Source organism: Empidonax traillii, unplaced genomic scaffold (genome assembly GCF_003031625.1).
Source record: "Empidonax traillii isolate 1590-97213 ecotype Southwest subspecies unplaced genomic scaffold, ASM303162v1 scaffold30:size3273891, whole genome shotgun sequence".
NCBI lineage: Eukaryota > Metazoa > Chordata > Aves > Passeriformes > Tyrannidae > Empidonax > Empidonax traillii.
In genome coordinates this window covers 3,109,353-3,122,060 of record NW_020955223.1, presented here as the reverse complement: position 1 = coordinate 3,122,060, position 12,708 = coordinate 3,109,353, and the positions used below count along the sequence as shown (strand labels likewise).

At 36.7% G+C, this 12,708-nt stretch overlaps 1 protein-coding gene across 1 annotated transcript in view; it reads left to right on the top strand.

Moving 5' to 3' along the window:
- The window catches only part of THSD7A (thrombospondin type 1 domain containing 7A), a 120,160-nt gene that overhangs the window by 91,249 nt on the left and 16,203 nt on the right, over positions 1-12,708 (top strand). Inside the window, exons 16-21 of the mRNA XM_027911107.1 lie at positions 2,197-2,202; positions 2,888-3,021; positions 3,639-3,792; positions 4,640-4,781; positions 5,260-5,375; positions 10,376-10,493. Of these exons, the coding sequence (XP_027766908.1) occupies positions 2,197-2,202; positions 2,888-3,021; positions 3,639-3,792; positions 4,640-4,781; positions 5,260-5,375; positions 10,376-10,493 (670 nt within the window). The remainder of the gene's footprint in view (positions 1-2,196; positions 2,203-2,887; positions 3,022-3,638; positions 3,793-4,639; positions 4,782-5,259; positions 5,376-10,375; positions 10,494-12,708) is intronic.

The following is a 12,708-nucleotide window of genomic DNA, read 5'->3' as shown; positions in this document are numbered from 1 at the left end:
AATCTCTACAGAGAACATAAGGATTTTTAAGAATATAGAGGCTGTATCTTTCATTTTTAAATACATTCCCTGTCAATTCAAAAACATGCAGAAATACACATGCATAGTTACTTGATCTATTTAATCTAAATGTGATCCACCATTATTCGGATGGCAAATTACTGACTCTTCAGAATACTTATTTCAATTATTGAATGTAATTTTGTTTATTTACATATTTATTACTTATATATGTAACAGGGTTATTTGCATACATACAAAGCATAATGGTTAGATTGGATCTTTGGTGCCCACAAATATGTGGATTATGATTTACAGGGGGCTATGCTTTAAGCTAATATCTAGGAATTTTGAGCCTGAGGAAAGACTAAAACATGTTGTATAGCCCAAGGAGCAGGAGATGGGAGGGAGGATGCTGGCAGTTTGATAACACATACATAAAAGGCTGTTGCAAAGAAGGAGGAAATAATCCTTTTTCCATGGCAATAATCCATTTTCCGTGGCCATCATGGATAGGATAAAAAGCTTAGAATGCTGCAAACAGATTTGGGTTAAACCTTTGGAAAACTTTCTAATAGTAAGGCTAGGGAAACATTGAAATAAAATCCTTAAGATGTTGTTAAGAAGTTGTTCAGTGTCTCTCAGGGCTGGCATGTGTATCTGTTTTTTGGAGGAGACTGAACAGTGAACACATAGATGTCTCAGTGAGTGTCTTTCCTCTTGGACAGTGCATGCCAGGGTGGCTCCCAAAACACAATCCTGTTAAATGAAGCTTGCTCAGTACTCACTTCCCTAGGCTAAAAGGCTTCATAATTACAGTAATAATTGAGTCAGGTTTCTTATAAAATCATGTCCATTGCCTTCATAGGATTTCAAAGAAAGAGACTAATCTGAGACTGTTAGACAAATCAAGGACATCCCTGTCTTTATTGACTCTAGGTGTTATTTGCCACCTTATGAGGAGCAGGTGGACATACAAACCTTACACTAACCAGCTGCAGTGGCCTGCAGTCATAGTATCAGAGTATCAGGAGAACACCACTAACATGTGCAATGAAATATAGAGTTCTCCTTTGCACTTCTGACAACATATCCAGATTTTATGTTACTGGAAAGGCTGTTGAATATGCAAAGTTTCTGTATTTCTTCTTATGCTAATCAGGTTCAGACATATAGACAGTTCTCTGGATTAAGTCTTCTCTATTCTCATTTTGGAAATTCTGGAGAAGAATTCTGAGGAATAAATTGTCCATGGAGTCCAGTATCTTACTTAACATGCATTTACAGCACACGCCTTTATGCCCAAATTAATGCTTATGTAGTTCGAAGAAGGCCCGAGTATGCTGACTATGCTTGTGGTCTTGTGCATAGGCTGATCAGCTGCATGGTGATACATCAGACACATTCAGTGTTCAAGGCCTTAAATTTTTTGTGATTCGGGGTATTTTCTTGCAGGTTAACTATCAAACCATTAGCCCTCTTTTCCTACATGAGACGTGTTCCTAAAAAGAAATCAAACACTTGTTTAAGACAATGTCTTAGATGGTCTAGCGGTATTAGTTATGCTGACTTGATAACTAGAATGGTACGTGAAGTTGGCTGGTATAAGTTAATATTGAGGCAATGGACTTTAAGTAAACAACACATAATTAAGATATTCAGTGAAAGAACCTGGAACTTTGGAAGGATGAGAACTGCCAGTTCCATTATTCCTTTGAATTTATTGCACTTAATGCTGTCAGAACAATTTCAATTAATAATGAAGTCCAGCATCCTCCAAAAACACAGAGAATTTACTCTTATCTTGGGGAAACTGGATTTTCTACTGAGAGAAGGTTTGATGCTCATTATAGGCAAAGAGGGAAAACAACTCTATCAAATGTTCAGGACTGAGAAAGAGATTGGGTAATTTACAGTTTCATCCCACCAGTTGTGGTTTATAAACAGTTTTTTTCTTCCAAGGGCAAACTTCTTGCAAAATGCCTCATGACAGCAAGGGACATCCAAGAGGAAAAATTGGATGCCTTTTGCTTTGCAGAAGTAACAGACTATTATTTGTAGTACAAGCTAAATTAATATCATTTCAATACATATGCTTCATTCTAATAATTCTTTTTCTCTTTGTTGTTTTGTTTTTCTCCTGTTTGTTTGTTGTTGTTGTTTTTTCTCTTGGGTTCATGAAAATACTTTCTGCAGGCTCAGGTAAGTGTTTCTAAAATAGAGATATAACCTTAACCTGATTATGTCCAATGTTTATGTTGTTTGGCCCTTTTTTTGTAATGTATACTTGAGATAGGAGACGGAACACTGTATAAATTATTGTATGAGATGCTATTTCAAATTTGTTGTTCAGATCCAAACACAATACTAATACTGGACAAATATATTAGTGATTTTGATCATACACAATGAATAAATAAAATTAACCAATATATCTTGGTATAATTTCCCTTGAGGTCACCCCTCGTTAGAAATACAAATTCCCACAACTAATAACAGTGGAATGGAATAGTGGGGGGGAGATGCGAAGAACAGAGGTAAAGTGTTAGCAGAGTTTTAGCAACATTTTTTTAAAAGGTATGCTCAAGAGCTAGCCTAGTTACAGACTTTATGTTAGTTGTGTTCATGTTTTTGTTGAAAATGGCACAATATGGACTTAGGGGCAGAGAAGACTGGGCAATCCATTATTAGTTAGCTTTTGTCTTTTTGTTATTTGATAGTTTTTTATCAAGTATTTAATCTCTATTATTACTATAGCCTTTAATTCAGCAAGTTTATATTTGTCATTCTTACCAAAAAGAACACTGACCTTTTTTTTTTTTATGATCACTGTTGCATGTTTATCTTACTTGTGTGCAACAAAACTGACACTGAATGTGGATTCCAGGTGTATGAGGTAGTCCCCTGCCACAGTGACTGCAGCCAGTACATATGGGTTACTGAACCTTGGAGCGTCTGCAAAGTGACCAATGTGGACTTAAAAGAGAATTGTGGAGAAGGTGTTCAAACAAGGAAAGTCAGGTATAACAGTGTTGTTCCTCCTTCACTTTAGAGAACCCTCACTTTCAGTTATGACTGCATTTATTATATTTAATATAATGTAATTCTGTGTAATGTACAGCATTGAGTCCAACCATAATGTACCACACCTGAATCCTGCCTGATATAAATCAGATTAACTTCACTGAGTGCAATATGACTCTGTCTACTGATTATGGATTACCTTGATTCCTAATTTAATCTATTGGTAATTAAATAGCATCTGTGGGAATTAGGGAATAATGCTAAGAATATAAATTTTTAAAGTTTTAATAATTCTGGATTTAAAATTATAGTTTAATTATACACAAAATATGTCTAAAATATAGATGATTTGCATTATTGTGGCTTAGTGGTAAGCTAATGTCAAGCAAATCACTTGCCCAGAGGCCCTCAGCAAGTTACTGATAGGGATTGTCTTTATTATGTGCGTGTCTTTAGGTGGCTATTATCTGTAAAAACAAGGATTATTTTTGGCTCTTGGATACTCATGTCTGTTACGTGACAACAAAATGTTGAAGTGTTTTAGAATAGTGTAGAATGCAGTTACTGTACAAAATCCACGACAAATGCAGTTTATGTGCAGTTCTTTTTTCCAGGTGCATGTTAAACACTGTGGATGGTCCTTCTGACACTGTAGAGGACTATCTGTGTGATCCTGAAGAGATGCCACTTGGTGCTAGAAAATGCACATTGCCATGTCCTGAGGACTGTGTTATATCTGAATGGGGATCATGGTCTCAATGTTCTTTGGTAAGAAGTATAGTTTTAGGTGGATGCTTTAAAAATGTATACATGATGTATTGTGCAAAGATGCTGAAATGAGCAGTGATTACCTGTGCTAATGTCTATATAAAGTGTAATCTTTACGGTTCTTGATTATTGACTGTAAATTAAGTATGCCAATATTTTTCTTTAAGCAAAATTACTCCAAAACACAGACTATAATGTCCCAGTGGTCAGTATTTAGTGAGGGGTGCCTTCTGTGTAGTGGAATAGCTTTGGCAGTGGCTTGGGAGTCTGTCTTTTAGCCTAGCTCTGAGCCTCTCCATAGCAGCGCAGTCCCTGTACTAAAAGTGTCACTATCTGATAATGAGTGAAGTCTGTGGATCAAGACTGAACATAGAAAGGTAATTTTGGGCCTTTTTTTCCCATTCCTGACAGCAATTTCAAGAAGAAATATCAAAAAAAACCACCAAAAAAACCACCACCAAACAAACAGAAAAAAAAAATAAAAGTGTTTCAGAACCTCTGAGTACTGATGTTCTGATGCACTACATTATAGCATTTGAAAAGTGAGCCTCTCAATATCCAGTTATGAGTGAAATGGTTACAAAGCACTAGTACTGAAACATGCAATAATCAGGAAAATAGAGAGGTGTTAACAAGTTAAAGGATATTTCACCTTGGGTGGTACCAAGATGCAGGAGCAAGTTCTCTCTGAAATAAACAGAAAAGGGTTTCTCTTACACAGAAGCATGAACCCGTTATGTAACACTTGTGTTTTGTGAAGGGATCACTTGAAAGGTTGTTATAAAGGCTGCATAAAAAAGTATCAGGGTGCCAAAATATGAAAGCTGTTTCCAATCTCCCTTTTAAGCCATGCAACGGAAGTAGTGTTCGTGAAAGGTCAGCTGAATCCCTGAGACAACCAGATGATGGAAAGCCTTGTCCTGCTGCCACTGAGACAGAAGCCTGCACTTTGAACAAGAACTGCTACCACTATGACTACAATGTGACAGGTATTTGTGGTGTTATGCTCTAGTGGCAGTCTGGGACTACAGTTTACTTCCATTCCCCTTACAGGATGGATTTTTAAGCTTTCTGTTCTTATCCAGAGGGAGTTGTGGAACTTGTACTGAAAACTGATTCAGGCTATTTGATCCCCATAAACAGTAAATGGAGGCTTTGCAACTTAGGTGAAATGGGTATGCTATAACTGCAGGAAATTTATTTCTCCTTTAATTTGGGGATTTACTCAAAAGCTATGCAGAAGAAACCAAATATGAACTTTTCAGGAAAGCACCATGACACCGACTATTTGCAGTAAAAGTCACTGTTTCCAAAAATGTATAGCAGCTAGGCTCCATGGGCCTTTGCATGTGTAAAAGTTGATTGTGAGGATTATTTTAGGTCCTTGGAGTTAGAATTAGATGGGAGACTGGATCATTAAGAATTCTATCTGAAAGTCTGCTATGCTAATGAATTCATCTTTTCCAGACTGGAGCACATGTCAGCTCAGTGAGAAGGCTGTCTGTGGTAATGGCATCAAAACACGGATGCTTGATTGTGTTCGCAGCGATGGCAAATCGGTTGACCTGAAGTACTGTGAAGAGGTGAGTGGGTACCTGTGAGTAAGCCCGCTTCTAATGGTGCTAATTAATACTGAGCAAACTGAGCTGCATGACATCTTCACCAGATGTTTTGCAACACTATTCATGGGTTGTTAAGTACCTCTGAAACGAACTGATCCATCAGGAGTGATTTTTATATTATTTCCTTTGGTTACTTTTAAGTGCCTCCATGAACATATGCTAATTATTTTGTCCTGAAGGAAATTACTTAGAAACAATAATTAATAAAATCAAATAAATGTAATAAATCTTAGTCAGAATACTAATCATAATTCTAATTTGATACAATTTCTGCACAGAACCTTGGACACCTGCCAGTATCAATCATTTACTCAATGTGTTGTAAAATATTTCTCATGTGCCATTCCACAGCTGGGCTGAATGCTAAGTTCTTGTATCCAGCTGTGTGATGGAGAAGATACGCAGGCTAGTGTGGAAAAAATGTGCAGCATGAATGTAATATTAAGTAGGAGCATATATGGAGAACTACCTAGCAGACCTTAAATTTTGAAAGAGCCATTTTGCAAATGTTCAAACTAACCTCAAATTTGACAGCACTGGCTTCCTGACGTTTGTTTGTCTTAATATTTTCAATTGCATGGAGATGGTAGTATGTAGGAAAACAGTAGGAAGACAACACAAATTGTACATTAAGGGCAATCCTACATGCATTTCTGATGGAAAGTAACTGCACTTGTTTCAACTGCCATTTCACCATCACCATGACATAAGAAACAAAATTAGTTGCCTTGGGGGACAAAGGTGGAGTGACCTCCACAGTGGCTTTGGCACCAACAGTTTTCTGTGTGATCCTTCTGACTCGTAGCTGCTCTTCAGGATGTACCCATAGAAAACAGTGTCATCAGAAGTGGAGGGAGTCAGGAGACTCATCATTTACTTTGGACTATCGTTTTGTCCTATATCTGACCTACTTAAGTTTCTCCAATCTCCTCTGGCGTTCTGGATTCCTGAATCTTTACATTCTTAGCAAAAGCAGGAGGTTTTAGCTGAGACTGACACTCTACTTCCTTTCATGGGCGGGGTCATCTTCCACTAGACCAGACTGCCCAGAGCCCCATCCAACCTGGACTGGAACATTTCCAGGGATGTGGAATCTGCAAAAATTTTCCGCACGGTATCTGACTATCTACCAGCAAGTTGTTGTGAAGTTAATAAGGCACTGCATTAATGCATTCTATTAATGGTTTAATGTGTTAAAAGAAGAAAAATGTCTGTCAGGTTATTTCTAAGACACTGCAATATTGATTAATTAATACCAAGGCATGCTATAAAATATCCATCCACATAAATATTTCAATAGAAAAAATATGATTTACTAAATTTTAAGGGGAAATATTTTTCTTCTACCATAAAACAAGAAATTATTCTAGTTGTTAACCAAAGATTTAAAGCAACATTTAGAACAAATGATTACATTTTACACTGAAATCTCATTTCAGAAAACCTCAGGAGCTTTCCTGCCTTTAAGAAATGAAAGTTTATTACTCAGAGAAATTCTTATTTGCTCTTTTGATTTGCTAGATCATACAGAGATATATCTTCTTGTAGGAAGCTCTGATCCACTCCCCGGTCATACCATTAAGACTCTTTGTTGAATTATGGATGTGTAAGCAGTGGTACAACAAGGTCAAAGGCTGATCCAATAACTAAAGTGTAAAACCTGTTAACCTGATTAACAAGAAAGCCAAGCTGTTCAGATCTGAACAGACCCTTCACCGCGAAGACGTGAAAGTCAACGCTGTGACCTTCCAGGTCACAAGAGGAGAGTATTCAAGAAATTATCAAAGTGTGAATACACACTGTGTACTTCTTGCTAATGCTCCTTCAGAGTGGGGACTTTTGCTGTGGTTTTGCGCTATAAGGACAGTGCAGAAAGATTAAGAGAAGTTCAAAGTAAGGTGCATGGGGTTGGAAAAGTTGATAAACAGGAGAAATATGAAATAAGTTTGTAATGGCCTAGCTAATAGAATTTGCCTGGGCTATCATAAAACTTTATACTAGATGTATGAATAAAAAGGTTTGTTTAATTTATTTGTACATACATGTACTGAATTATGTTTCTTACTACCATATGCAAAGTAGAGAGATCAGAATAGATAAACCTACTCTGATCCCTAAGAAATTAGGACACATGATTTCAACGTCTGAGTTTCTATATAATAGATGGCTAAAGAAATTAATAAAAGGCATATATAAAAAGCCCCTTTGCTGACTTTTGCCCATCACAATCTTCAACACTATAAGCATCAGTGCAGTTAAATACTAACGTTCCTTCTGAGCCCCTGTGTTCTGGTTTCCTTATGCATCCATATGATCTTGAGTTTGTTTCAGTCAATCAGCTAAAAAAGATTACTGCCAAGATAAATCAATTTCTAGAGCTTATTTCCAAGTCCTGGTTATGTTAATGTAGTTCTCTTCACACTCCCCAGGCACAGTAATACTGGATTACTTCTTTCTAACTCTACAAAATTAGCATCTCGCACGAACTTGACTTTTCTTTGAGTATTTGAAAATCAAATCACCAAAAGCAAGCTAGTCCAGGTCATATTCCTATTATAAACTTAGTTTCATTCATTTACCTTCAATTAAAGATGAGAAAAGCCTAGAAACCAGTAGGGCTTTTTGCATTAAAGCAAACTTTTCCATTTTGTTGGTAAATAGTCTGCTTGTCAGATTACATGATTAACCTCTGGCAGCATGGGTTAATCTGTGGTGCCAAACACTCCTATAAACAAATACAGATACTTTTTGTGGATCACAGGGTTTAAAGAGCATGCTGGTCTGGCAGTCTGCTGCCCCTGGCATGTGTGACCAGGAGCACAGGGCACTCAGGGGTATCTTTCAGTACTTGCAATTGTCAAGTCAGAAACGACAGCTCATCCAGAACAGAGGCTTTCAGGTAAGGGGGCTTTTTAAAGGTTTTCTAAGCTCTTCGAGGTGAATTGTTGTTCATAAACTGAAGGAAGGAGAGGAATTAGAAAAGAATATGTGATTACTATCAAACTGCAGTCTGTCAATTGCTCCCAAGATCTATTTTAAGCAGCACTCCAGTATCTAAGACATGCAAATAGAAGGTCACTGTGGGTAATCTGGACTTCAGCTTTCTCCTCTTCATTGTTAATATCTCTCTTGGGCTTTTCCCTCTTGAGCTGACAAAGTCCATCTGAGAAGGCCAGTCTCAAAAGAGAGCAGTTGTGTTTCTATAATTGGCAGGAATCAAATCATCAGGCTTTAAAGCCTTTGCTCAGAAGATTTGACCCAAATAAGGACTTCAAAGAGGGTTCTCTAGTTTCCTAATCATCTGAATTCCAGATTATCCAAAGGTTTCAGGTGTTGCCTCTGTGTGATAGCTGTATAATCTAGGCTATACTGAACCACTGAGAAAAACCAAGAACTCATTTTTTGATGTATAAAACAGAACAGAGGTCTAAAACCTCATTTGTCTCAATAAATGGTACTGCGAATGCAAATTTAAAACGTTGTGAGTCTATCAGGAGGAGACATTTCCAGTACTTGTGGTAATTTATTTATGGAGGACATGTTAATGTTGTGCCTAATTATTGCTCTATGCTTGTGTTTAGTAGGAAATAGTGGTTTTATTTCCCTTTTAAAGTCTTAACTGCTGATTTTATGTCATTAACCTCTGCAGTCATTAAAATTAATAGGTTTTGAAATGTCGTTTGCTTTTTTTTTTTTTTTTAAAGTATGTGGGGATTTTATCTAGTTAAAGATATTCACAACCTCCTGGGATTCTGAAAGGCCTCAATGATGATCAAGGTCTGCTGGTGAGGTCCAATGAAGAGGACAGTCTTTTGTGCTATACATCTGTTCATATGGGCAGGATTGATTTTCTTTCACATTTTATATCATACACCTTATACCTGGCCTGTCCTTTAACTCATTCTGGGGCCAACTCATTGGGCAAAGGACCATGTAGCCATTGTTCCGTGTCCTAATCATGATCATAAAACTTCTCTTTCCCTGGGAGGGAGGGGATTTCCATCATTTGTTATTGTTAGGCTGAATCCAACTCAGAGAAGAGCTGAGTACAGAATATATTTTTGGGGAAACATGTGAGTCTGATTATTTTCTTTGTCCCCTTCTCTCATACTCCTCCAGCAATTGCGCTTTCACTTTATGAATGTTAGCGGATTCTGCTATTTGCAAAGCTTTTCAGGAAAACATACAAAGCTGTATTTATTTATTTATTTTTGGGGGAACATATCATTGTCAATGTCATGTCAATAATTTGCATGGATAGCATAATATATATCATGCACTTATACAGCACATTAGTAAAAAAACAAGATAGGCATAACCAGATGCCTGAGGAAGAATAAGAAGGACAGACATCCATGACTTTTCATTTGCTACTTTTGCAGCCTCCACCACTTTTTAGCTCTTGGACTGCATTTGCCTGATGGGGTTTCTATCTGTTTAAACCTTCAGATTTCTCTTTCATTAACTTGTTCAGTCTCTCTTGAGCTCCTGTAAACTTTTAGCATCTACAACATCTTCGGATAAATTAACTGACTGTCCAATACATGTTCATCTTCTTCCTTTTGCTAGTTTTGAACCTGGCTCCTAGCACCACTTCAATTCAGTTATTAATAGCTGCTGCTAATTCAGTATTTTTACATTCCTGTTTCAAAATACTTCACTGATACTTCATAAATTACTTTGGCCTTTATCTTGTAAAAAGTAATATTGTAGAGCTGAAGCCCTCCATTTATAGGCTCTAGTTTAGAAAATGATTGATGAAAATGGGATTTAAGCATGTATTAGGATGGCCTTGAAGTGACATTTCTGATGTCCTATTTGCTTTACTTTTTATTTAGTAATGACTTCATGCTTGCATAAATCTTTAGCTATCTCAGATTCACCGTGTCCTAATGCATCACACTGCACTGATGACAGAGAGGCCTGGAGTTATGTGCTGACTGTTTAACATCTTCTTTTAGCTTGGTTTGGAAAAGACGTGGCAAATGAATATGTCCTGTGTGGTGGAATGTCCTGTGAACTGTCAGCTCTCTGACTGGTCCCCTTGGTCTGAGTGCTCTCAAATATGTGGCCTTACAGGTCAGTATGTACCTTTTGTATATTTTAAAGACTGAACTCTTGGTTTTTTTTTCTTTAATAAAAGCAATAACACTTCTTTTTGCAGAACTATAAAATGTAGCTAGGTAGAGAGAGTGACAGAGATCTAAATCAGTCTTATTCATGGAAATAATATGCTTTAGTGAGACTTTACTCACTGAAGATGAGAATTTGGTCCAAAATAATTTCAGACTTTGGGAAAAAAGTGATATATGATGAATGATATACTGAGCCAAAAATAAACATTGATGTGAATATTTATTTTTCAGTTGGTTGGGGGAGAAAAAGGAAAGAGGGATTTTCTCTTAAGTTTTATTATTAGTGATGAGTTTAGAACACCTAAAATTATAGAAGTGCACAATGATTAAAACTAATAAATTTACTCACTGCAGAATTCTATAGTTTTAAATACAGAGCAAGCATGGAGGTACAAGTTACTTTCACTGTAATTGCACTAATTTGTTTTTTTTTCTGAAATGTTGCTGATCACTATCTAAGTTTTTTTAAATCAAATATGTCAGAGAATGGAAATCAAAGACACATTTTAGTTATGAGAAACTCTTGTTATTTATTTGCTCTGAAATGTCTCATAATAAGTTATTGAAGGTTCTCTCAAAGTGTGACTTCTGTATTAAAATAATCTACACTTCTGTATTCAAAGTAATCTTTATAGAATGAGAACTGAACTAACAGCTCCACTGAAGACTTAAATATGTTGCCAGATTTTCCTTTACAAGCTTTGCCCTACGTACAAAACCTGAACTGACCTGATATTTTTCTGAATGAGAGTTATTGTTGCTGTGCTTTTTCAAAAAGTGAAGGTGGGTCACTGTCTGAAATGCCTGTACTTTCCAAGCATAGAATTTATTTGTGGAAGTTAGAACATTTATTTAAAATAAGTAATGTAAAACAGCTTTCAAATTTTCAGTGTTTTTAACTGATGGTGACAGCCTCACATCTAAGCCTTCAAGCTATAATTTTCCTGTTGTGCAAGAAGTTGGAAGTAACTGGTCTTTTTCCATAAGTAATAACCATGTAATAAACCCAATTTCCACAAAGCTAAACTGCTTTTGTGCACCCATTTAAATACCCATAAAGCTGAGGAAGAATTCTGCTCTTTGCTGTTCTTTGGAGGTTTTTCTGCAGTACTTTTCAAGAAAGTCTTTTTTTCTCCTGTGACATCTCAGTTGGAGCAGCTGTGAATTCAAGAGTGATGAGGCTCTGGTTGGCAAACATCTTTCTAGCTGTCTGCAGTGAACATGGCTGTCTGGGAGATTTATATAGTTCTGCTTGTGCATCATGGCTTGTGTAGCCTGCTCTCAGCAAAAGATCCGTGTCATTATCATTAGGGTGCTCAATTCCAAATGCATGAGACTGAAATGTAGAATTAAAGATTAATTCTTTGGCCAGCTAACATCAGGTGTTATGTAGGTAAACTTGTGGAATGCCTTAGTTTATCATAAGCCTTAGTATACAAATTTAAATACATACATCTTTTTTCAGACTTGACTCTTATATTTATATATAGATTTTACAGCTGTATTGGCTTTGTGGAAACTCTTGTGAGGTGACAACTCCAGAACAGCCACTTGGCCACTACTTCAGACACAGAAGAAACTTTTTGGTTATATCACATAACATGTCTGTAGTGAAAAGTAATGGTATAATGTCCTCTGCAAGATGAAAGAAGCAAGAGTTACTGAAAGGATAAAAATGTCTTACCTTTTCAGTTTATATAAGTATTTGAATTAAAACCTGTATCTCAGTGAAGCTGAGTACTGCTCGTGGCTGAAGAGAAGATTAATGTCAGATGAGCCTCCTGCACTTTAATTTTGGGCCTGAGTGAAGAATCCTCCATCTCCTGCGAAATCTGCATGTCACATTATCCAGACAGACAGTGATGGAAAGTTGCAAGCTGTTCCCTTTTGCTGGAGTCAAACAATTATGGAATACATGTTTCTGTGTTAACTCAGGGAAGAACAGAACATGTTGGTCTCTTCTAGCAGAAAACTCCAGATGAGGAGCAGGAATCTCCAGTGAAGTGCTACAAACATATTGTCACTTTCAGAAAGAATTTTTTTCTGCAGGCTTGTGAACTAGAAAATTACTGCTTTTGTTTGCTGTTACAGAAGCAATCCTAATTAGACATCTTCCTGCACTTGCAGTACAAACAAACAATAAAGTGTCTGTCTTGGAA